The following is a 26505-nucleotide window of genomic DNA, read 5'->3' as shown; positions in this document are numbered from 1 at the left end:
ATAGTTTGAAGTAACAAGATTTTATGTATTCATTTTATCATCCTAAGAAATGAGACACTACTAAACAAAGACATGGTAGTACATAGGCAGGTACAGGGCTTAAACTACACTCCTTGCATACAATACCATTTCTTCCCTCCCCATTTATAAATAAGCAAAATTCTGTTTCCTCACACCTTGTCACTCCTTAATCCAATCTAAATTAGATTATAGCCCACATCCTAATCACTAAATTTATCAATAGCCTTCATGTACTTAGAGAACAAATTCTTTAGCCATCATCTTACTTGACCTCTCATCAGTATTTGAAATTGTGTCATAGTCTTCATTGCTCACTTGGCTTTTATAATATTCTTATGGTTTTCTTCCAGTATCTATGGCCTTTCATTTTTGTTCTCCTTTGAAATTCAACATTCAGGACTTCTTCTTTTTATTATTATATAGTGTCTTCTTAGGCTGTTTCATCCATTCCTAGGTTCATGCATAATGTTTATTATGAAAAAACATGCACTGATTTCAAAAATTTTTATATCAAAATAAACTTAATTCCTTTTTTCCACAAACTTTTTAAAACACCTCCACATGAATTCTAAACATAGATTCCCAAACTACAATTTCTCCTCTGAACTTCAATGTTCAATTCCATACTTAATATACTATTTGGATTTGTAAAATTCAATATGTGCAAAATTCAACTTGTAATTTTCTGTGCAAACCAGATACCCTTGTATTACTGCCTATTCAGTAAATAGTGCCACCATTCAATTATATAAGGATACTTCAAAAAGTTCGTGGAAAATGGAATTAAAAGATGTCTATTTTGGTGCAAAAAAATTTTTAAATTTGGGGAGACAATTTGGCCTAGCTGTTAGGAAGCCACTTTGGCACACCCACAGCCCACACCAGAGTGCCTTAGTTCTAAGTCTTCACAAAGGAGACTGGGACTGAGTTCCCAGTTCCTGGCTTCAGCCTGGCCCAGCCCTGCCTGTTGCAGGCATTTGGGGAGTGAATTAGTAGAGAGAAGTTTTCTTTATCTGTCTCTCTCCATCTCTGCCTATCAAATAAGTAAAATAAAAAATTTTCTACGAAACTTTCAGTCCATGCGTAGCTTTTTTTTATTACATGCAGTTTTCATGGACTTTTTTAACCTCCTCATGTTGCCCTGAAATAGTTATTCTGAAAATATCACTTGCCTTCAACTTCTTAATTTATGTATCCCTAAGTCCATCCATCTACACTTGCTATATGTGTTTTGAATCCTTCGACTTCTTTCCATACCACTGCCTATTCTATCCGCTTTATTACCATCAATTCCCACCTAACTAGAGAATGGTCTCCTAGGAAGGCTACTAATATCCACACTTCCCCACCATCAATCTATTCTGTATAACATAAAAAACTCCTTTGGTCAAAAAAAATAAAAGTTATTGTTACTTCACTGCTAATTGCTCTTAAGATGAAAAATATTCTTATGAGAAATTATAGCAGCTTAACATAGTGGAACACTTTCACAGCATTAACCTCAGCTTGCACACTGAAGTTCTTTGCTTCTGGTAAAGCCATTCTGGATTTTTTTCAATCATGTAGACACATAATGGTGCATCCCATCACAGGATCTCTGTTTCATAAATGTTCTTGCATATCTCTATCTGTCTCTCTCTCTCTCTCTCTCTCTCTCTCAAAACCTTAGGTATCAGGGCCAGCACTGTGGCGTAGCTGGTTAAGCTGCTACCTGTAATGCTGGCATCCCAGATGGGTGCCAGTTCAAGTCCCTGCTGCTCCACTTCCGATCCAGCTCTCCGCTATGGCCTGGGAAAGCAGTAGAAGATGGCTCAAGTCCTTGCACCCACGTGGCAGGCCCAAAAGAAGCTCCTGTCTCCTGGCTTCAGATTGGCCCAGTTCTGGCCGTTGGGGCCATTTGAGGAGTGAACCAGCAGATGTAAGATTTCTCTCTCTCGGGGCTGGCGTGGTGGTACAGCAGGTTAACACCCTGGCCTGAAGCGCCGGCATCCCATATGAGCACTGGTTCTAGTCCCAGCTGCTCCTCTTCCAATCCAGTTCTCTGCTATGGCCTGGGATAGCAGTAGAAGACGGCCCAAGTCCTTGGGCCGCTGCACTCACATGGGAGACCTGGCAGAAGCTCCGGCCACTGAGGCCAATTGGGGAGTAAACCATTGGATGGAAGACCTCTCTCTCTCTCTCTCTCTCTCTCTCTCTCTCTCTTTCTGCCTCTCTTCTCTCTGTGTAACTCTGACTTTCAAATAAAAATAAATAAATCTTAAAAAAAAAAAAAAGATTTCTCTCTCCCCACCTCTGCCTCTCTCTAACTCTGTCTTTCAAATAAAAAAATAAATCTTAAAAAAAAACTTAGGTATCTAGAATAATTTATTATAAGCTTGGTAGTACTAGTCCGTATTTGGTTCCTATTTTAACTACTTTCCATTCCCTAATTTAATTTCCCTTTGTTTGGGTGACCAGTCGTGTGTTACCCACACACATATATACAGCACTGAGTCATTTACTCATTTACTTATATCTACTTTCTGTCACTCAACTTCAGATTTTTATATTCAAATCTAAAGAGATAAAATTATACTATGTATCAGGTAGACAAGCAGTATTATCAATCTGATTATATTACTTTTCTACAGAAAAGTAATCTGGCTCATAGTCACACAGGTGATAAGTAGTTATGTCCAAATTCAGTATTGTTTTCGTATCCATGCTTCACCACCACAGGTTTTACATTTAGTTCATACATTTTAATGGCTGTATAATGTTCCTGTTTGTAGAAATCATATTTTACTAATCCATTACTTTAAGTTGGTACTTTATAATTCATTACAATATTTCTATAATGACATATTTATAAGCCCATATAAAGTTTTCCCTACGGCATACATGCAGGAGTATAGTGCATATACTCAAGTTCACTAAACACTTCCAAGTTACTCTACCAAGTGTCTTAACACAATAACCACAATATCAAGCAAGATTTGAAGTTTTCAGTTTCCTTTCATCTTTGCCAATATATGACTTATTTTTAATTTTTGCAGCTTTAATTGTAATTGTACCATTATTTTTCTTTTACTTATTACTTAATTTTATTTATTTGGAAGGTAGAAAGACAAAGAACAATCTTCCATTAGCTGATTCATTCACCAAATGCCCACAAAATCCAGGGCTGGGCCATATTGAATCCAAGAACCTTGGGGCCGGCACCGTGGCACAGCAGGTTAATCCTCTGCCTGCGGCGCTGGCATTCCATATGGGTGCCAGTTCTAGTCCCGGCTGCTCCTCTTCCAATCCAGCTCTATGCTTTGGTCTTGGAAAGCAGTAGAAGATGGCCTAAGTGCTTGGGTCCCTGCACCCACATGGGAGACCAGGAAGAAGCACCTGGCTCATGGCTTTGGTTCAGCACAGCTCTGGCCGTTGCAGCCATCTGGGGAGTGAACCAATGGAAGGAAGACATTTCTCTCTGTCTCTCCCTCTCATTGTCTGTAACTCTACCTTTCAAATAAATAAATAAATGAATAAATATATTTTTAAAAAGTCCAAGAGCCCAGAACTCAATCCAGGTTAATCACATGGGTGACAGGCCCCAAGGACTTGAGTCACTACCTAATGCTTCCCAGGATGCACATTAACAGGAAGCTAGATCAGAAGGGAAAACAAGATGCAAACCCAGGCACTATGATACAGGATGTGGGTGTCCCAAACTGTTGCCCCAAACACCCACACCACCATTATTTTTAGTTCATGATTTCCTGATTTCTAATAAAGTTCAATCACGTGGATTTTCCTTCTATAAACTATCTGTTCATATCCTGTTCCCAATACTTTGGACTTGATTTCCTGAATTTTTCTTCCTGATTGTATAATAAAGCCTACATGTTAACTCTTTATGACTTAAACACAGCAAATATCTTTTCCTGACTTAACCAATTGTTAAATTTTGTACATGCTTTCCTTTGTGAAGTATACATCTTTAATTTTGAGGCGGTCAACATATCAATTTCTCTATAATCTGTGGTTTTCGTGGTTGGCTATAAAAAATCCTTACTTATCACTAATTCAGTCATAAATAATCTACAGTTTCTTCTAAAAGCTTTATAGTTTTGCTTCTCACATTTAGACTTTTAATCGATCTGAACCTTACTTTTATATGTGATGTGATATAGGTATGTAATTTAGGTCTTCTCTATATAGACTATTTTCTCAAATTCATTTATCAAATACTTCATTATTTGTTTCACTGATTTATAATGTCAGCCTATCATTTACAAAGTACCTACATATACATAGATATGTTTATGGACTCTGAATTCTTTTCTTTAAAAACTGATTTATTTATTTATTCATTCATTCATTTTAAAGTCAAAGTTACAAAGAGAGACTGGGAGAGATAGAGATCTTCCATCTGCTGGTTGACTCCCCAGATGGCCACAATGGCTGGGGCTGGGCCAGGGCAAAGACAGGATCCTGGAACTCTATCTAGGTGTCCCACATAGGCGGCAAGGGCCAAAGCACATGGGCCATCTTCTGCAGCTTTCAAAAGCACATCAAAAAGAATCTGGATCCAGCTCCCTGTTAATGCAGCTGGGAAAGCAGCAGAAGAGAAAACAGCCCCTGCGCTGTGAGAGACTCAGATGTTGCTCCTGGCTTCTGGCTTCAATCTGGTTCAGCTTTGTCAACGCAGCCATGTGGGGGATAAATCAGTGGATAGAAGATCCCTCTCTCTTGCTCTCTGTCTCTCCTCCTCTCTAACTCAGCCTTTCAAATAAATAAATAAATCTTTAAAAAATAAATAAAGATTTTTAATAAGTGAAAGTACACTTGTGGTGTGGGATGACAACAGAAAATAATTCATCCTCAATATATAGATACGCATCCTTGATGATAAGGGGAAAGTATTCCATGACTTCTCTGACAGTTACTAAAGTATTTTACAGACTCAGTTGTTAATATGAAAACATAAACAGAAATATATTTAGAGCCCATTATAAATATTCCACCTTAAGCTACTTCTCCTTAACCAAAATAAAGAGTGTAAAACACTTTCATCCACTTCAGCCCAAGTAAAGGACTGTGTGCTCTCCATCTATAAAAAAAAAAAAAATTAAAAAGAGATGCATTGATAGCTCAGTTATTTAAAGCTTTTCCAATTTGTTGATGTAGGCACCAATTATTGTGAACTTACCTCATAACATTGCTTTTGCTATATCGCATACTGTTTGATACTTTGTATTGTTATCATTGTTCAATCAGGAGTATGCTGTTTAGTCTCCAAGTGTTTGCATATGTTCTAGAGATTCCTGAGTTGTTAATTTCCAGCTTCATTCTATTGTGGTCAGAAAAGATGCATGGTATGATTTCAATTTTTTGAATTTGCTGAGACTGGCTTTATGGCCTAGCATATGGTCTTTCCAAAGTTCCATGCACTGATGAAGAGAATATGTATTCTGAAACTGTGGGATGAAAGGTTCTGTAGATAACACTTAGGTCCATTTGACCCACAGTGTATATTAGCTCTGTTGTTTCTTTGTTGGTTTTCTGACTAGTTGATCTGTTCATTGATGAAAGAGAGATGTTGAAGTCCCCCATTACTATTGTGTTGGAGTCTATATCTCTTTAGATCCATTAACATTTGTGTTTTAAATATCCAGGCACTCCGGTATTGGGTGCATATATATTTATTATAATCACATCTTCCTGTTGAATTGATCCCTTAATCATTACATAGTTCCCTTCTTTAACTGTTTTAATAGCTTTTGTGTTAAAGTCTATTTTGACTGATATTAGGATGGCTAAACCTATTCATTTTTGCTTGGAATATCTTTTTCCATCCTTTCATTTTCAGTTTGCATGTTGGTGATGTATGTTTCTTGTAAGCAGCAAATAGATGGGTCTTGTTTTTTTTTTTTAATCCATTCAACCAGTCTATATCTTTTAACTGGAGAATTTAGGCCACTTACATTCAAGGTTACTAATGATAAGTGACAACTTGGCCCTGCCATTTTTTCATAAATATTCCTATTGTTTGCTTTGGATTTCCATTGTACTTTTACTGGGGGATTTTCTTCCTTCACGGTCTTTCATAATTATACCTGTCTTTCTGGGTTTCTCTGTGTAGCACATCCTTAAACATCATTTGTAAGGCTGGACAAGTGGTGACACATTCTTTCAATTTCTATTTGTTATGGAAAGTATTTTACTTCCACTCACAAATGAGAGCTTTGCAGAGTACGGTAGTCTGTGTTGACAGATTTTTTCTATTAAGACTTGGAATATATCTCACCATTCTCTCCTAGCCTAGAGGGTTTAGGATAAGAACTTAGCTGTGACTCTAATTGGAGATCCTCTGAAAGTAATCTGGTATTTCTCTTGTACATATTTTAGAATCTTTTCTTTATGATTTACTATTGAAAGTTTGACTGCAGTGTGTCATGGTGAAGATCTCTTTGAGTGATGTCTCTTAGGAGTTCTATATGCCTCATGTATTTTGATATCCCTTTCTTTATCCAAATTAGAAGTTTTCTGTAATTTTTTTTTTGACAGGCAGAGTTAGACAGTGAGAGAGACAGACAGAGAGAAAGGTCTTCCTTTTTCTGTTGGTTCACTCCCCAAGTGGCCGCTATGGCCGGTGTGTTGCGGCCGGCATGCTGCGCCAATCCAAGGCCAGGAGCCAGGTGATTCCTCCTGGTCTCCCATGCAAGTGCAGGGCCCAAGGACCTGGGCCATCCTCCATTGCACTCCCAGGCCACAGCAAAGAACTGGACTGGAAGAGGAGCAACCAGGACAGAATCCGGCGCCCCTGTAATTATTTCACTGAATAAGCCTTCTAATCCATTCTTCCATTCCATACCTTCAGGAACTCCTAAGACCATATGTTGAGTAGTTTGATAGCATCCCATAAATCTCCACGTTTTTAAATTTTCTCATTTATTTTTTTCAGTCTGAGAAATTGCCAAAGATTTGTCTTCTAGCTCAGATATTCTTTCTTCTGCCTCACCAAGTCTGTTGGTAAGGCTTTTCACTGAATATTTTATTTGACATATTTAATTCTCCATTTTAATTATTTCAGTTTGATTTCTCTTCAAAATCTCAATCTCATGGGAAAGTTTTTCTTTCATATCATGTATGTATTTCTTTAACTTGTGAATTTGCTTCTCATTGCTAATAATCTTTTGAATTCCTTTTCAGGAATATACAGGGTGACACCCAAGTTGGGTGTGGTCGATCTCCTCTATTGTCAGCTGAGGGCAGAGTAGGATCACCTCTATTGGTGTAATCACACCCTCACCTCCTCTCTTCCAAGGTGATCAATGCCCTGGGTTAGCCCACAGTGGGTGCAGCACTCACCTGTGCTGCTGCATGAACCATACAAAGGATCTGGGCAGTCACCATGTGAGCATGAATCCTGCTATAACGACCTACCCCTGGCAACCAGGGAGCTCTGAGCCTCTGGTGCCATACTCAGTGACTGCCCAGAGACCCAGCTATACCCTGTTTCCTATCATGCAGTCATAGAGTTCTCACAGTCTCAGTACACAGGTTCCCACAGTCATGAGATGTAGAGGATTATCTCCACTCCATTTGCTTGTCCTGTCCACGGAGAAGCAGAGACAATTTCAGAGCCTGCTGCCTGTGGGTGCTCTGCCTTGGCAGTTTGAGCCCTGGAGCCCATGATATGTTGAGAGGCTGGGGACACCTTACAGTCCTACACGTGTGATCAGTCCTCTGTCATTAGTCCCTTGCCAGACTCAAGGTCAGTGGGGAATACAGATTTTTCCCTCTGGTAAAATCCATGGATCACAAGCATGCACAAGAGCCGCTGCAGCCACTACTCCCCACCAGTTGCCTGGCACACAGGAGGTGTCACAGCCACTAGTTATGTCAAAATGGCACCTTCTACCCACCTGTTGCAGGGTGCACAGGCATGAGCTGTGGCAGCTTTCTAGATAGCCCCCTCTCCCAGCTGGTTGCCAGGTGCCACTGTGGGGAAATGGGGAGAGAGAAATGTGCCCTTTTTTTGCTGTTAGGTGGGTACCCTGTCACCCTTAGAGGTCCAGGCCAGACTCAAAGACAGTGTAGTCAACCAGGCTCTCCCTCTGGCAATATCACCAGTGGCACAGGCTGCTGTAGTCTGCCCTCACTCCACTCTCCAAAGCTGGCACTTCCTGTGGCTCTTGGCTGTGGGGATCATGTGTTGTATCCATGTTCATTCCTGCATGTCTGCACGTTTCACGGGGATCCAGTGTCTGTCTTCCTTCTGTAGAATTTTCACTGCAGATGTCTCTCCAACTCTCCCCTGGGAATGCATTTCCTACATTTTTTGCTACTATTTTCCCCTAGCCTAAAGCAGCACTTCCTTTCCCTATTCTACCATCTTGGAATCACTAGCTAGACAGAAGTCAGAATAAGTCACTCTTTGAATTAGGAGGAAATCCTAACTACATAGGAGAATGAGGAAATCCTGGAGGACTGGTAATGTCCAACTTCTTGATCTTTGGTCTAGTATCCAGATACATTCACTGTATGATAATTCAATAAGCCGTATTTTTCAATTTGCACACTTTCATTATATTCACATTTTAATAAAAGAATCTTCACCTAGTAATCTGGGATTTGTAATTTTTATTTATTTATCACTGACTTGAGTCACAGAGCATTCAATGGTTTTTTTTTAAAGATTTATTTATTTACTTGAAAGTCAGAGTTACACAGAGAGAGGAGAGGCAGAGAGAGAGAGAGAGAGAGAGAGAGGTCTTCCATCTGCTGGTTTTATGGTTTTTTTTTAAAGATTTATTTATTTACTTGAAAGTCAGAGTTACACAGAGAGAGGAGAGGCAGAGAGAGAGAGAGAGAGAGAGAGAGGTCTTCCATCTGCTGGTTCACTCCCTAGATGGGCACAACGGATGAAGCTGCACCGATCCAAAGCCAGGAGACAGGAGCCAGGAACTTCTTCTGGATCTCCCATGCGGGTGCAGGGGCCCAAGGACTTGGGCCACCTTCTACTGCTTTCCCAGGCCATAGCAGAGAGCTGAATCAGAAATGGAACAGCCGGGCCTCGAACCTGCACCCATATGGGATGCCAGCGCTTCAAGCCAGGACGTTAACCTGCTGCACAACAGCGCTGGCCCCTTCAATGGAGTTTTAAGATATGTGACAGACGTGCTCAGTTTTAGACTATTAAGACTGAAAGTCTAATGATGTTGGACATAGAAATACATCTCTCTGCAATAACTGCCTCCACCCTTTCATAACTCTGTATCAGTGGCTTTGATTAGATAAACACCAATAAGAAGCACATAGCGGGCTGTCACACAGCAGGTTAAAGCCCTGACTTGAAGCGCCAGCATCCTATATGGGCACCAGTTCAAGTCCTGGCTACTCCTCTTCCAATCCAGCTCTCCTCTATGGCCTGGGATAGCAGTAGAAGATGGTCCAAGTCCTTGGGCCCCTGCACCCGCGTGGGAGACCCAGAAGTTGTTCCTGGCTCCTGGCTCCTGGCTTCGGATCGGCGCAGCTTCATCCGTTGTGCCCATCTAGGGAGTGAACCAGCGGATGGAAGACCTCTCTCTCTCTCTACTTCTCTCTATAACTCTTTCAAATAAATAAAAAACAAATCTTTAAAAAAAAAATAAGAAGAAGCAGCACATAGCAAGGGCCAGCATTGTGGAATAGTGGGTTAAGCCACCAACTGCAATGGTGGCTTCCCATATTGGTGCTGGTTTGAGTCCTGGGTGCTCCACTTCCTATCTAGCTCCCTGCTAATGCAGCTGGGAAAGCAGAAGGGAAAGGCTCAAATACTTAGGCCCCTCTCTCTCTGTCTCACCCTCTCTCCATGTAATTCTGCCTTTCAAATAAAATAAATACCTCTTTTAAAAAAATGAAGCACATAGCTTTCAACAACCTTTTCATTTCCACTTCCATTAATCTTTAAGACAATGAGAACATTTTGGGGATCCATCTACGCTCCTCTTATGAATTAAAAATAGGCTGTCCATATATTTTAGTACTTCATCTTTGATCCTAGATTCTGCTCTACTGCAAACTAACATGAGTAAATACAGGAAAAGAATCATGTCATACATTCTGTTATCATCAGGTACAAGCAGTCTTTCTAAAACTTTCTAAACAACTCTCTGTGCCTAAACCTACAGATTTAGTCAGCCTGCAGACACATGAGAAAAACTTCCTGGACTCTTGACAGTAAGGACTATAATAAGTCATGTTAACAGATATTAATTCAGTAAATGCTCCAAATTACTGATCCTTAGATCCATGTTCACAACTAAAAAGACACACACAATTTTCCTGTTGAAAATCTGCTCCATCAGGAAACCTTAAACAAATGGGTTTGAAGAATTCTACAGAAGCAAAAATCTTTGGGAAAAACATCTAACCAACAACTCTTAGGTGAAGAAAATAAAAAACCAAAGCATACAGCTTCCACACAAAGACAGAAGATTTATTTTCTGACATCCCTGGTCCTTTTTTAAAAAAGTTGTTTATTCACTGTTAATCTTTTATTGTACTCTGGCATCTCCAATGATCAACTAAAGGTTTCTCAGCATGTTTTCGCGTATGTTCAATGTTAGCACTTCTTAAGCCCCTTTAGTCTTCCACTGCCATCTTCTAAAAGGAAAAAAAATCTCCCTGTAATTCCACTCACAGAACTTAGTATCTGTCCTTAAAATACTAAAAACAGTAAACAGGATACCTCTGTGTTTGAATTTTCATCATGTTATTCTTCCTCACAAAAAGTAGAACCTTGATCCCAATCATTATAGCCATGTCAGCAGAACCAGCAGTACCAGGGATTGGACCAATACTGGAGCTAACTCTGCCAAGTAATTATTCTTTTAGAAAATCTTTTCTTTTTGTATACTTATATTTCCATCTCACTATAAAATTGAGAATTAAAAAGCCAATTAATTGTAGTAGATGTTATTATTATCTAGAGATTGCCTTTCTTCCTGAACAAACAGGAAAACATTTTAGACTTCCTTGCAGTTACATAAGAGCCTGTGACAAGTTTTTGGCAATAAACTGTGAATAAAATTGATCTGCATCACTTCTGTCCTGCGTAATTAAAAATAAGTTTGAATTTTCTATTTTCTTTCTTAAACTGATGCAGCAACCCTGGGAATCTCTATGTGCTAGTGGGCTTACCAACATGATGGTAGCAACCTGGATCCCGGAATCCACTTGGAAGAGAAGCATTCTATATAATCTTATGAATAGGTTTTAAATTTGTGTCCCTAGATTGTGATCTTCACCAGTACTTCTCAGCTTCTTTGCCCTCTTAGGAGGATTAGAAGTTAAGAGGGCACTTGAGTTCAGTATTTCCCTTCTCTCATGCTCTGGCAAGTAGTTTCTCTTAAAGCAGGGAGGAGATCAGAAAGTTCTGAGAATATTGCAGAATGATAAATCTTCCCCTGGTTACTTTAAAATCGTCAGTCTCCCTCCACCTTCTGAAAGCATGAGGGAATTTTTCTCTGATTTGTACTTTGAGACCTGATAGAGCTCCTGAGGTTAAAACTCAGGAAGTTGTGGTTTCTGCCCTAGGCAGAAAATTTTAACTTTTGAGTTAGTCCACACTCAGTTCCCAACAGTTCCTCAATTATAGTTGAAGTTTTCCTACAGATCCTAATCCTAATGGTCTCTGCTTCTAGCAAGCTGTGATTCTTTGTATTTTCTTATTTCTCTTTTACTAGACCCTTAATTTGTCTTATGTTCTCAATTTTATGATAGCTGTAAGAAGAGTTGCTGACACTCAGTTTGTTCAGCTTTTTTCTTGTGTGGATTGATAGCACAACTTCTAAGCTCTGTATATATCAAAGTGTTAAGAAGTTCCTACAATGCTATTTTTAATTACTTATCAACGGGTTTTTTCCCACTTGACTGTGATTTTTTTTAAAGAAATAGTTATTTTTTAAGTTACTTATTTGAAAGGCAGAGTGACAGAGAGAGAAGGATAGACACAAAGAGATTTTCAATCCCCTGATTCACTCTGCAAATGCCCACAACAGCCAGGGCTGGACCAGACAAAAGTCAGGAGCCCAGAACTCCATTTGAGTCTCCCACATCAATGGCAGGGATGAAAGTAGTTGGGCCTCCTGCCTTCCCAGGCACATTACCAGGAGGCTGAATTAGAAGTGAAATAGCTATGACTGGAGCCAACACTCCCATATGGGATGCATACATCCCAAATAATCTAACCCATTGCACCACAATACTCACCCTAGCTGTGAACTGTTTGAGAGCAGAAATCACAGTCCTTTTATCCCAGGATTCCTAGGACCCAGCACAGTATGAGAACTCTTTAATACTCAATCATGGATCTTCATCACATTGTCTGCTCCTCGTCACACATACACTCCTCTAGTTTATCTATTTTTCTAGCTATATATATCATGCTGACCACTCCCAAAGGTGCATCTCCAGATAGTTCACATTTCTCCTACAATGCTGGCTAATTTATAGGCAGCTTAAATTTCAAAAATTCAAAACTTAAGTTGTTCATCCCCCTCTTTTCTTGTTCATATTTAATGACATATTTGATCACCACCCAATTACTTTTTCTAACCAGAAACCTGGAAATTGATTGTGGTACTTTTTTCTTCCAAATCTACTCCACTGACAAATCATACCATTTCAATCTCCAAACCTACCCCCAATCCACATATCTCCATTGTCACTATAATCAACCTGGTCTGAATTATCATGATGATTAGAAGAGTCTCCCACATAAGCCTCTTCAATGCTCTCTCCACTTCTATCCTCATTCACTTTCATCTTGTGGAGCATCCAGACTACTCTTTATACACAAGTTAAATCATGTCACTTCCATTTTTAAAACTGTTCAATACCTTCCTTTCATTATGAGACTCAGACTTCAATTTGTCACGCTCTATTTAAAGAAAATTACTTCATCTGAGTTCCACCCCTGGAACTTCATTCCCTGCCACACTCCCTCTTCACTATACTACTACACAGTGGCCTTCATTGCAACATAAAGACTTTCACATATGATGTTTCCTAACCTTAAAACACTCTTACCTTTAACCTTTTATTCCTATTAAAGACCTCACAATCAAAGAGGATTACTATATTAACTGGTTATCTGATTCCAATGATTCAAATTTTAGATTCAAAGTAGATCCCAGTTAAAAATAAGAGTAGAAATGAGAGAGGGAGGAGATGTACAGTTCGGTACACATTCCCACAGACTTACACCTAAGGGTAAAGCTAAAAACTTGCCATCGGACTCCAAATCCCATTAAGTTGGCAGGTACTAATGTCATCATACTAGTTAAAGTGATCATTTTAACTGCATAATGGATCATAAAGACAGGAATAAGTGTCAAAGGGATCTCATAAATAAGACCAAATGTCTGCTAATAACAATAGACAGAATTAAAAAGGACAGAATGATCCATCATGGGAAGGAGGCCACACAGCAGACTTCATGGAATGACAAATGCCCTAAACAGCACTCTGGCCTCAGAATCAGACCTTAAGGCATTCTGATCTAGCTAAAAAGCGCATGAGAGAATTTCAGGCATGGAAAGCCAAGACACTGTGGCAAAAAAAAAAAAATAAATAAATAAATAAAAATAAAAATAATTCGCCTACAGGAAAGATCTCTGTGAGTGAGATCGAAGTGGAAACAAGGGACTATCAAAGAAGTAGGTACCTTTCTCCGAAGGAAGAAGAGAACTTCCACTTTGATTATGGCCCTGTCTAAATACTGACAAAGTTTATGGACTCAAAAGGCTTCCACAGCCGTGGCAGCTCATGACAGGAGACTTGGGTGATCACTGACATCATAAATAAAGAGTGTCAATTGTTAAATCAACAGGAGTCACTGTGCACTTGCTCCCCATGTAGGACATCTGTCCTTAATGAGTTGTACTATGAGAATTAATGGTAAAACTTGTCATCAAACCGTACTTTATACTTTGTGTGTCTGTGTGGGTGCAAACTGTTGAAGTCTTTACTTAGTATAGAGTTGGTCTTCTGTATATAAAGATAATTAAAAATGAATCTTAATGAAGAATGGAATGGGAGAGGGAGTAGGAGGTGGGACGGGAGTGGGAGTGGGAGGGTGGGTATGCGGTGAATAACCGCTATATTCCAAAAGCTGTACCTATGAAATTTATATTTATTAAATAAAAACTTTCTTATAAAAAAAAAACCTTGAAGTATTTAGGCTTTCAGAATTATAATTAAAAAATTCCAAAACTATTTGACCAAAGATTGAATTTAGGGATTAACACCTCTTAATGTTCTCTGGAACTACTATCAAAAAAACACACTCTATAAAATACTCCCATTATTACAGAAATATTTTATTGGATAAATAAGATTTATTTATATTAAAATTGGAGGGAGAACTACCTCTTCTTTTCTGCTATAGCATAAAAATCCTTGTTTTCTGTTTAGATTTTCATGGGACAATTAAAGTTAAAAAATACCAAACTCTGACCTAACTAGTTTCCTTTCTGAGGGCATGCTATTCCAAGGGCAGTATTTTAATACGTACTTCTCAGTATGCTATACTATCAGAGATAATATTTAGTCTATATAGATCAGCTTACTTACGTCTGGGGCTCCTTTTCATTTTGTTGTTTTTGCTGGGGCTGAAGAACGTTATTTACCAGTTCAGTGATCCCACTAAAGGGAAACCACCTGTTTAAATAAGCAAATAATGTGACTGAATAACCAAATGAATAACAATGTAGATTCAATGTTTTCTTATCATAATAAAAATACACAGGCACAAAAGCTACAGCCAATGGAAACGTGAGCTCCAATTCCAGGCAGTAAGAATCTAGAGAACTCAAGTTAGAACACTTAACCAGTCCACAAGCAGGCAGCAAAAAACTACATCCAATCACTATGTGGATGAAGTAAGAAGCTGCAGGCAGCTCTTACAAGCCAGAGAGTCAGAAAGCAGAAGACACACTAGCTGCAGCCTATCCAGTATTAGTGTACGCTAATACCATCAAAGGTGCAGAGAGCAGAATGTGGCAGTACAGAAGTCAAGCCTACTGCACTCAATACATTTACTTACTGTGTCGGTTGTGGTTTGTGTTCTTCTTTGACCCTAAAAAGATAAGTTTGCACAACTGAGGGCACTGTTCTAGGAAGAAACCTCTATCTACAGATTTGTGGTCATATAAAATGTGCATGAAAATGAGGATTATTACATTAAAAAGCTTAGTGCATCATCATATGTTGGAATTACACATTTCAATCAATTGTGTACAAAAATTGTACTTCTATTTCAAACCCATGATTTAGACCTACAACTTTCTGCATATTTTCATTGATATAAAAGTTCTTAAAATAATTATTTTAAAGTGCCATATGAAAGTTTTATTTAGTGAAATTGAAAATATATAGATTTCCTTCTTTTAAATTACTTCCTTATTATAAATTGAAAAAAGGCATAAGTATTTTAAATAAAACATGGGATTTTACAAATATATTCTTAAAGCCTTACCAATGAATTTCTTTTTTTTTTTTTTTAGAGCGTCACTGATGCTTTATTTACATGTATCACTATCTCTTACAAACTAGATTATGGTTTTAAATGGAATACACAAGGCAATATCTACAAACACCACTGAAAGTAAGTACTGCATTGCTAACTCATCTGAAAAAGGGAAGATTCACAAATCAAACTGGTTTTGATCTTTGAGAAGAAAGGTAGTGGAGTTATTAACTTGTGGCTACAGATGATTAACCAATGAATTTCTTTACACTTAAAGGAGCAAGTAAAGGAACTAGGGCTACTTAGCAAATCTATCTAAAAATAGTTGCTAAAATAACTGTGCATTAAAGACATTCACAAATTAAATTATTCATACAACTATACCAGAATGAAAACAAATTTAAATAAATACTATTAAATAACTATGATCAAGTCAGTGTTTCCCTTTCATTTCTGCTGAGCTCAACACAGTCTTGTCCAAAATCATGTACAGAAATAAATCCTACTCCCTAATTCATGTTAATTTGTATATTATCAAAATCTATGTGTTCATGAGCAGAAACTGATTTGGAAATAGTCAAATCATGGTGGATATGATGTGTTTAGTAGGCACAACTAACTAAAAGAAACTCGCACCTTATTTGGCACTCTAAGTGAGACATTCTTAGGATTTGTATTATTCACTTATTGTTATGTTCCTTTATTAAAATTAAATTATTTGTTCTGCAGACCTACTAGTGTACATTGCTTTCACAGTATTCAAATTAAAAGGAGACAAAGCCAATATAAAGCACTGAATATCAAAACAAAATACAACTGCATATTCAAGACTTGGAGAAACACCATACACAAGAGTAGCAAAGACTTCTGAAATGTTGCATCCCACAGTTTGCACAGGACAGACCTGATCTGTAAACTTACAATCAGTTAATTAGTTTTTATTTTCTTGAAGGAGACCTAAGAATTGGTAACTGAAATTTACCTAAACCTAAGTCTTTCACTGGGAAGTTACCTCAACACAATAAATTAAATTCTATCTAGGTCAAATTTATTTTCTTTCACAGTTTGTTCCTTTATTTAGAGATCTAAACAATAAATGAAAAGACATACCTACACACACTTTCTGTTTAAGTGAATAAGTATAACTGGTAACTATGAATCTCTATGTTAACTATGAAAGAATATCCTGTGCTCTCTTATATAAACTTCAGAGTGTAAAAATTTTATCCTAGAGGTAAAGGTACATAATTCAGTATTTAAATATAGACATAAACAGATCAATATTTAAATGATATTTATTAACACCAAATATATAAACAACCAAACACAGCTAACTATAATGACAGCAGATTCTACCTAGAAAACTTATAAGTCAGGGCCCGGCACTGTGGTGCAGTGGGTTAAAGCCCTGGCCTGAAGCGCCAGCATCCCATATGGGCACTGGCTTCTCTTCTTCCCATCCAGCTCTCTGCTATGGCCTGGGAAAGCAGTAGAAGACAGACCAACTCCTTGGGCCCCTGCACCCACGTGGGAGACCAGAAAGAATCTCCTGGCTCCTGGCTTCCGATCGGCACAGCTCTGGCTGTTGCGGCCAATTGGGGAGTGAACCAGCTGATGGAAGACCTCTCTCTCTGTCTCTACCACTCTGTAACTCTGTCTTTCAAATAAATAAAATAAATCTTAAAAAAAAAAGAAAACTTATAAGTCTACTTCATTGAGAATATGATTAAAATATTGTTTTAGATCAAGGTCACAAATAGAAAAATGATAAATTGCCATATTGGCTCAACAAAACTGCTCTTCACCAAGATATATGTATTTTTTAAATATATTGAAATGAGTATGTAAATGAGAATACCTATGTTTAAAAAATACATTTATTAAAGAAATTCTAAGTGATAGCCTGCAAGGAATCATGTGACAAAAGTCTGTATCATAAATACACTTATGTTAATCTGCAAGTCAGTTTCCAATTTCAAAAATCTTTATTTGAAAAAAACAAAATTTTATTTGAAAAATAAAAAATCTTTATTTGAAAAAAATTTAATAAAAATGTAAATTTTTAAAACAAGAATTATGCACAAGCTTTAGAAAATATATATGAAATATGCAAACACTTGCATCATCTTTCCTAATAAAATGCATATTTTATTTGCATATTTACTATCACATAAATATTTACAATGTCTAGATATAATCAAGACTAAAATTTTCCTTCACTTTTTTGCCCATGTTTTGGATAAAATTAAAATTTAGATAGAGATAAAATATTAAGAATTGGTAATATTAAAAGCAATTATATCACATATTTCTCCAACAGTATGCAAACATGATAAACAAGGAACTCCTATGTTCTCGCATTCCATAAAGTTTATGAGGGACTACTGGTTTGAGGCAGACATATAAACAGCTTGGGAATTGTGAAACTGAGCCTCATAGTAAGAAAAAAATTTAAACTGAAAATCAACAACTCTTCTTAAAAATAATTAAGATGATTATGGTCACAGACAAAGTGCTGTCATAAAAACTAAACAGCCAAATGAGTGAATACAGAGTATCACAACTTACCAGGAGCAGAAGCCCACAGTGGGAGCCAGTATCTGCACAACCATTTTACACGGTATCTGCTGGAGGCTCAGCATGGACCACCTTCTAAGTTTAAAACTCCAAATCTTAGGTATCAGTTTTAGGGGCACCTCACTTCCATTACATTTTACTTTCAGGAGCCCTACCAGGTTCTCTTGGGGAATATCCATAAAAATTCCCTCCTACATCCAGGAGGAAGGTGGAAAAGTAACCATTTTGAAAGTTACCCAGAACTCTCTGTTCTTAACAAGATCTGCCCTCAAGGAAAACTATTTTACCAAAAACAAATCACCTGAGCTTTTATCAAAACCTAACAGGGTTGGCAAAGGCAGATACCCAACTTCACTCTCCTCCAGTCTTCAAAGTGGAGGACTGAAAATAACCAACTCCTGTCCCTCTGGACTGTGTTATTAAGTTCAGGGAAATACCCAAGACTGAGGCCTAATTTTGCACCATGGAAGGGTTTGCCTCAATCCACACCTGCCACCAATCAGTATAGTTCTTATATAATACAACAGGGGAAACAACCAAGAACTGCAAGCCTCAGACACTATCTACAGAAGGGGTCTAAGGGAACACAAAACAGAAAGGGAGACAAAGTGCCAATAAAGCTTAGTTTTAGGCACCATAGTACACTAAATAGTAAACACAACCTAACTCCAGGTAAATACAAACCTCACACAAAAGGTCTATCAATCTCAGTTCCTTTTACTCAATAAACCACTTCCAGTTTTCAGTAAAAATTACAGGGCATTCTAAAGGCCAAGAAAAAACAGTCTAAAGAGACAAAGCAGGCATCAAACATGGGTCAGACAGGGCAGAGATTTTAGAACTGTTAGATCGGCAAAATGACTATAATTAATAGGTTAATATGCTCAGGGCTCTGATACAAACTAAATGGACAACATAATAAAATAGATGAGTAGTATGAATACTGAGAGGCAAACTCTAACTCTGAAAAAGAAATGTTAATAATCAAAAAACAATGTAACAAATTAAGAATATGTTTTGTGTTGTTTTAAAAGGTTTATCTATGTATTTGAAAGTCAGAGTTTCAGAGAGAGAGATCTTAATCCACTGGTTCACTTTCACACTGGTCACAACAGCCAGTGCTGGGCCAGGCTGAAGCCAGGAACTTCATCTGGGTCTCTCATATGGGTAGCAGGAGGCCAAACATTTGAGCTATTTTCCACTGCTTTCCCCAGGCCATTAGCAGGGAGCTGGACTAGAAGTAGAGCAGGTGGGACATAAACTGGTGCCCATATGGGATGCCAGGTCACAGGCAGCAGCTTTACCCACTACACCACATCACTGGGCCCTAAGAATATCTTTGAGCCAGGTTGGGGGATAGGTTAGCTGGTATTGTGGCACATTGAGTTAAACTAATGCATGTGACACCAGCATCACATACCAAAGTGCCACTTGGAGTCCTGGCTACTTTACTTCCTACCCAGCTTCCTGTTAATGCAGGTAGGAAGGCAGCAGATGATGGCCCAAGTACATGGGCCCCTGCCAACCACATGGGAGACCAGAATGGAGTTCCTGGCTAATGGCCTCAGCCTGGCCTAGCCCTGGATGTTGCAGTCATTTCAAAAAGTGAACCAGCAGGTGAAAGATATCTCCCCCCCATCCCCAAAACCCACCTCTCCCTCTTTTTCTCTCTCCTTCTCATTCTCCCTCTCTGAAACTCTGCATTTCAAACAAATAACTCTTATATTTGTTTGAAGGACTTATCAGTAGACTACACAGGCAAAGGAAAGAATCACGAAGCATGAAGAAGAAAATGAAGCAAACCCATTTAAGGTAACTACAGAAAAAAAAAGTAATGTCCAAGAATAAACTTAACCAAAGGGGTCAAAGATTTCTACAATGAAAACTCTGAAATATTGATCACAGAAATTGAACACACACAAAAAAATGAAAATACATCCCATGTTTATGTACTGAAATAATAAATATTGTTATAATACCTATACTACCCAAAACAACCTACAAATTCAATGCAATACCTATGCAAATATGAATGGCTTTCTTCACGGCACAGAACCACACAGAACCACAAAAAATCCTGAATAGCCAAAGCAATCTTGAACAAAAAGAACAAAGGAAGCATATTCCCTCACTTCAAAATAAAGTGTAGCTACAATAATCAAAGGAGCATGCTACTGGCATAAAAACAGACACATAGAACAACTGAGTGAAATAGAGCGCCTAAAAGTAATCCCACACATCAAGAGACAACAACACTTGAACAAAGATGTACAAACATATGATATTGAAAGGACAGAAACTTGAATATCCCAATGCAGAATGATGAAATAGACTCATTCTCACTCATCAAGTATCAAAAGCAACTCAAAATGAACTACAGAGCCAAATCTAAGAACTGAAATCATGAAACTAGTGTAAGAAAACACAGTTGAAATGCTTCTGAACATTGGAAGGAGAAAGGATTTTGGGAACAGATCACAAAGATCAGGAAACAAAAACAAAAAGAGACAAATGGGATTGCAACAAACTAAAAAGCTTCTATATAGCAAAGGAAACAATCAACAGAGTCAAGAGACAAAGTGTAGAATGAAGGAAAATATTTGCCAAGTATATACCTGATAAGATGTTAATAATCAGTATATATAAGGAAGTCAAAAAACTCTACTAAGAGACTATTGGTACTCATAGAAGAGTTTGCTAAAGTAGCAGGATATAAAATCAATGCACAAAATCAACAGCATTTGTATACATAGGCAATGCCATGGCTGAGAAAGAACTGCTAAGATGAATCCCATTCGCAATAGCTACAAAACAATCAAATACGTTGGAATAAACTTAACCAAGGACGTCAGAGATCTCTACGATGAGAATTACAAAATCTTAAAGAAAGAAGTAGAAGAGGATACCAAAAAATGGAAAAATCTTCCATGTTCATGGATTGGAAGAATCAATATCATCAAAAGGTCCATTCTACCAAAATCAATGTATAGATTCAATGCAATACCATTCAAAATAGCAATGACATCCTTCTCATATCTGGAAAAAATGATGCAAAAATTCATATGGAGACACAGGAGACCTCGAATAGCCAAAGCAATCTTGTACAACAAAAACAAAGCCGGAGGCATCACAATGCCAGATTTCAGGACATACTACAGGGCAGTTATAATCAAAACAGCATGGTACTGGTACAGAAACAAATGGACAGACCAATGCAACAGAACAGAAATCCCAGAAATCAACCCAAACATCTACAGCCAACTTATATTTGATTAAGGATCTAAAACCAATTCCTGGAGCAAGGACAGTCTATTCAATAAATGGTGCTGGGAAACCTGGATTTCCACATGCAAAAGCATGAAGCAAGACTACCACCTTACACCTTACACCTTACACCTTACACAAAAATCCACTCAACATGGATTAAAGATCTAAATCTACAACCCAACACCATCAAATTATTAGAGAACATCGGAGAAACCCTGCAAGATATAGGCACAGAAAGACTTCTTGGAAAAGACCCCAGAGACATAGGCAGTTAAAGCCAAAATTAACAACTGGGATTACATCAAATTAAGAAATTTCTGTACTGCAGAGGAAACAGTCAGGAAAGTGAAGAGGCAACCAACAGAATGGGAAAAATATTCGCAAATTATGCAACCGATAAAGGGTTAATAACTAGAATCTACTAAGAGATCAAGAAACTCCACAACAACAAAACAAACAACCCAATTAAGAGCTGGGTCAAGGACCTAAATAGACATTTTTCAAAAAAGGAAATCCAAATGGCCAACAGACACATGAAAGAGTGTTCAGGATCACTAGCCATCAGGGAAATGCAAATCAAAACCACAAGGAGGTTTCGCTTACATACAGAATCTACCAACAACAGATGCTGGCAAGGATGTGGGGAAAAAGGGACACTAACCCACTGTTGGTGGGAATGCAAACTGGTAAAGCCACTGCAGAAGTCAGTTTGGAGATTGCTCAGAAACCTGGATATAACCCTACCATACAACCCAGACATGTCACTCCTTGGAATTTACCAGAGGAAATTAAATTGGCAAATAGAAGAGCTGTATGCACCTCAATGTCTATTGCAGCTCAATTCACAATAGCTAAGACATGGAATCAACCTAAATGCCCATCAACGAGGACTGGATAAAGAAATTATGGGATATGTACTCTATAGAATACTATACAGCAGTATATATATATATATATATATATATGGACAAATATCATATGTTCTCCCTGATCAGTGACAACTAACTGAGCACAAAAAAGGAAACCTGTTGAAGTAAAACGGACACTATGTGAAACAATGACTTGATCAGCCCTTGTCCTGACTGTTGATGTACAACTTAATACTTTATCCCATTTAGTATTTTTTGTTCTTATTGGTTGAACTCTGTAATTAACACACGATTATTCTTAGGTGTTTAAATTTAACTGAAAAGTAATCTCTGTTAAATATAAGAGCGGGAATAAGAGAGGAAGGAGATGTACAATTTGGAAAAAGCTCAAGCTGACTTGCCCCAAATGGTAGAGTTAGAAACATACCAGGGGATTCCAATTCAATCCCATCAAGGTGGCATGTACCAGTGCCATCTCACTGGTCCAAATGATAGGTCTAAGAGTCAAAGGGATCACATAAACAAGACTAGTGTCTGCTAAAACTAACTGATAGAATTAAAAAGGAGAGAACAATCCAACATGGGAAGCAGGATACACAGCAGACCCATAGAATGGCAGATGTCCTAAACAGCACTCTGGCCTCAGAATCACCCTTAAGGCATTCAGATATGGCTAAAAAGCCCATGAGAGTATTTTAGGCATGGAAAGCTAAGACACTGTGAAAAAAAATGACCTAAATGAAAGATCTCTATGAGTGAGATCCCAGCAGAAAGAACGGGCCATCAAAGAAGGAGGTACCTTTCTCTGAAGGGAGGAGAGTACTTCCACTTTGACTATGGCCTTGTCTAAATAAGGTCAGAGTTTGTGGACTCCACAGGGTTCCATAGCCTTGGCAGCACATGACAAGAGCCTCAAGTGATTACTGATGTCATAAATAAGCGTGTCAAATTGTTAAATCAACAACAGGAGTCACTGTGCACTTACTCCTCATGTAGGACCTCTGTCCTTAATGTGTTGTACTATGTGAATTAATGGTAAAACTACTACTAAAACAGTACTCTATCTTTGTGTGGCTGTGTGGGTGCAAACTTTTGAAATCTTTACTTAATAAATACTAAGTAGATCTTCTTTATATAAATATAATTGAAAATGAATCTTGATGAAGAATGGGATGGGAGAGGGAGTAGAAGAGGGGATGCTTGTGGGTGGGAAGGAGGAGGTTATGGGGGGAAAAGCTGCTACAAAAGTTGTACTTTGGATACTTGTATTTATTAAAAAAAGTTAAAAAGTTAAAAAAAGGTAGGTACAATATGGTATGTATCCCATCCATATATATAATTTTATGTGTCAAATTTAAAATATTAAGATTTTTAAATACATAAACTCACTATTACAGTGGACTCTTCACACCTCTATCAATAATTAACAGATACAGTAGGGGAAAGCTCAATAAAAATAGAGTTGAACTGAACAGTACTATCAATAAAATGGATCTAATTAGTATCCTACAATATTGGATGCAACAACAGAACGCACATTCATCTCAGGCTCACATGGAACATCCACCAAGATAAGAACATGCTGAACCAGAAAACAGATTTTTGTTTGATAGGCAGAGTTAGACAGAGAGAGAGAGACAGAGAGAAAGGTCTTCCTTTCCGTTGGTTCACCCCCCAGATGGCCGCTACAGCCAGCACACTGCACCAATCCGAAGCCAGGAGCCAGGTGCCTCCCCCTGGTCTCCCATGCGGGTGCAGGGCCCAAGCACCTGGGCCATCCTCCACTGCCTTCCCGGGCCACAGCAGAGAACTAGACTGGAAGAAGAGCAACCAGGACAGAATCCGGCGCCCCAACCGGGACTAGAACCCGGGGTGCCGGTGCCGCAGCAGAGAATTAGCCTAGTGAGCCACGGCAACGGCCTGAGAAAACACATTTTAATAAATTTAAGTAAATACAAATTATACGACATATGCTCTGATACAATGGAATTAAATTAAAAAATCAATAATAGAACTAAAGCAGAGAATTCCAAAATATCTGGAGATTAAACAATACACTTTTAAACAATACGTGGGTCAAACACATCTCAAAAGAAATTGAAAATAATCTGAACTCATGAAAAATATAGCTTATCAAAATACGTGATATGTAGCTAAATCAGGACTCAATGGAAATTCCTTTCATTTAAGGCATATAATACAAAACAGATCTAAAAATCAATAAATTCAGTTTCTTAGTAAACTAGAAAATGAATAACAAACTTAGGTGAGTAAAAGAAAATAAATATTAGAGATGAAATCAGGGGCTAGCACTGTGGTATAGTAGGCTAAGCCTCCACCTGTGGCATCGACATTCCATCTGGGAGCCAGTTCAAATCCCAGCTGCTTCACTTCCAATCCAGCTCTCTGGTAATGTGCCTGGGAAAGCAACAGAAAAAGGCCCAAGTGCTCGGGCCCCTCCACCCATGTGGGAGACCTGGAAGAAGCTCCTAGCTCTTGTATAGGCCTAGCTCCAGTCATTGTGGCCATTTGGGGAGTAAACCAGCAGATGGAAGACCTCTTGCTAACTCTGTCTCTACCTCTCTCTGTAACTCTTTCAAATAGATAAAATAAATTTAAAAAAAAAAAAAAAAAGAGGAGCCTGTACTATGGTGCAGTAGGTTAATTCTCCGCCTGCAGCACCAGCATCCCATACAGGTACTGGTTCCAGTCCCGGCAGCCCCTCTTCCAGTCCAGCTCTCCTAGGCCTGGGGAATTGGGCCCCTGCACCCACGTGGAAGACCAGGAAGAAGTGTCTGGCTCCTGGCTTCGGATCAGCACAGCTCCGGCCCTTGCAGTCATTTGGGGAGTGAACCAACGGAAGGAAGACCTTTCTCTCTGTCTCTCCCTCTCACTATCTGAAACTCTAACTTTCAAATAAAATCTTTTAAAGAGAGAGAGAGAGTGAAAGAGAGATCAAAGAAACTGGAAACAGACTCAATAGACAAAATCAATAAAACCAAAAGTTATTTCTTAGAAAAAGCTAATAAGCTGATAAATCACTAATATCAGCAATAAGTCTATCATTACTGATCTCCTGATATTAAAAACATAATATAGAAATATTAAGAATAACTATATCATGAACTTGGTAACTTGGATGAAATGGACCAACTCTTTTAAAGATATAAAGCTCATACAAGGAGAAATATATAATCCAAATAGGTTTACATCTATTAACGCAATCAATAATAAATAATCTTGTAAAACATATTCCCAGGCCAAAATTGTTTCACTGGTGGATTCTACCAAATATTTAAAGAGGAAATGATACCAATCTTCTACAACCTCTTCTGGAAATAAAAGGTGAGGGAATACATTTTAAGTAATTCTATTACAGCAGCACCATACTAATATCTAAACCAGACAGACTAAAATAGATGAATATTTCAGGCCAATTTCTATTATGAACACAAATAAAAGTAAAAATCAATAAAAATATTAGAAAATTGGGCCGGCGCCGTGGCTCAATAGGCTAATCCTCCACCTTGCGGTGCCGGCACACCGGGTTCTAGTCCCGGTTGGGGCGCCGGATTCTGTCCCGGTTGCCCCTCTTCCAGGCCAGCTCTCTGCTATGGCCAGGGAGTGCAGTGGAGGATGGCCCAGGTGCTTGGGCCCTGCACCCCATGGGAGACCAGGAAAAGCACCTGGATCCTGGCTCCTGCCATCGGATCAGCGCGGTGCGCCGGCTGCAGCGGCGGCCATTGGAGGGTGAACCAACGGCAAAAGGAAGACCTTTCTCTCTCTGTCTCTCTCTCTCACTGTCCACTCTGCCTGTCAAACAAAAAAAAAATTAGAAAATTGAATCCAATAATGTATAAAAGCAATTATATACATGACTAGGTGGGATTATGTTCAGTGTTTGAGAACAAAGTAGTATGATTCATTGCATTAACAGGCTAAGGAAGAAAATTCAGATGCAGAAAGGCATTTCACATAATTGAATACCCATTCATGATAAAAATCCTCAGCAAAAAAGAAATAGATCCTCAACTTGATAAACAAAAATATCAAAATAAACAAATATCCTCAACTTGATAAAAAATAAATCTATGACTCACATCACTGATGAGAAATAAGAAGCTTTTCTCTTAGGAACAGGAATCAATGCAAGACTGTCTTTTTTCAGACTTCTATTCAACATCATCTTAATGCAGTTAAGACAAGACCAGGAAATAATAAAAGGTGTACAGAAAAGGAAGGAAAAAATAAAACTATCTTTGTTCATAGATGAACAACATTGAA

The 26505-nt window shown here is 38.3% G+C and overlaps 1 protein-coding gene across 30 annotated transcripts in view; it reads right to left on the bottom strand.

Annotated features, from left to right (window-relative positions):
- RIMS2 (regulating synaptic membrane exocytosis 2) overlaps positions 1-26505 on the bottom strand; it is a 718020-nt gene that overhangs the window by 563054 nt on the left and 128461 nt on the right. For 11 of the 30 annotated variants that reach the window (XM_089336449.1, XM_089336431.1, XM_089336433.1 and 8 more), the window contains 2 exons: positions 15086-15118; positions 14614-14700 (listed from right to left, as the gene is read on the bottom strand). The exons of the other annotated variants lie outside the window; for them this stretch is intronic. In XM_089336449.1, coding sequence (XP_089192575.1) covers positions 14614-14700; positions 15086-15118 — 120 coding nt within the window. Of the gene's footprint in view, positions 1-14613; positions 14701-15085; positions 15119-26505 lie in introns of those variants that run through there. 30 annotated transcript variants of the gene reach the window in all.

The sequence above is a fragment of the Oryctolagus cuniculus genome, chromosome 6 (assembly GCF_051225735.1).
Source record: "Oryctolagus cuniculus isolate XC-2025 breed Fujian yellow rabbit chromosome 6, ASM5122573v1, whole genome shotgun sequence".
NCBI classification, from domain to species: Eukaryota; Metazoa; Chordata; class Mammalia; order Lagomorpha; family Leporidae; genus Oryctolagus; species Oryctolagus cuniculus.
Note: the sequence above shows the minus strand (reverse complement) of the source record. Positions and strands in the feature narration are given on the sequence as shown.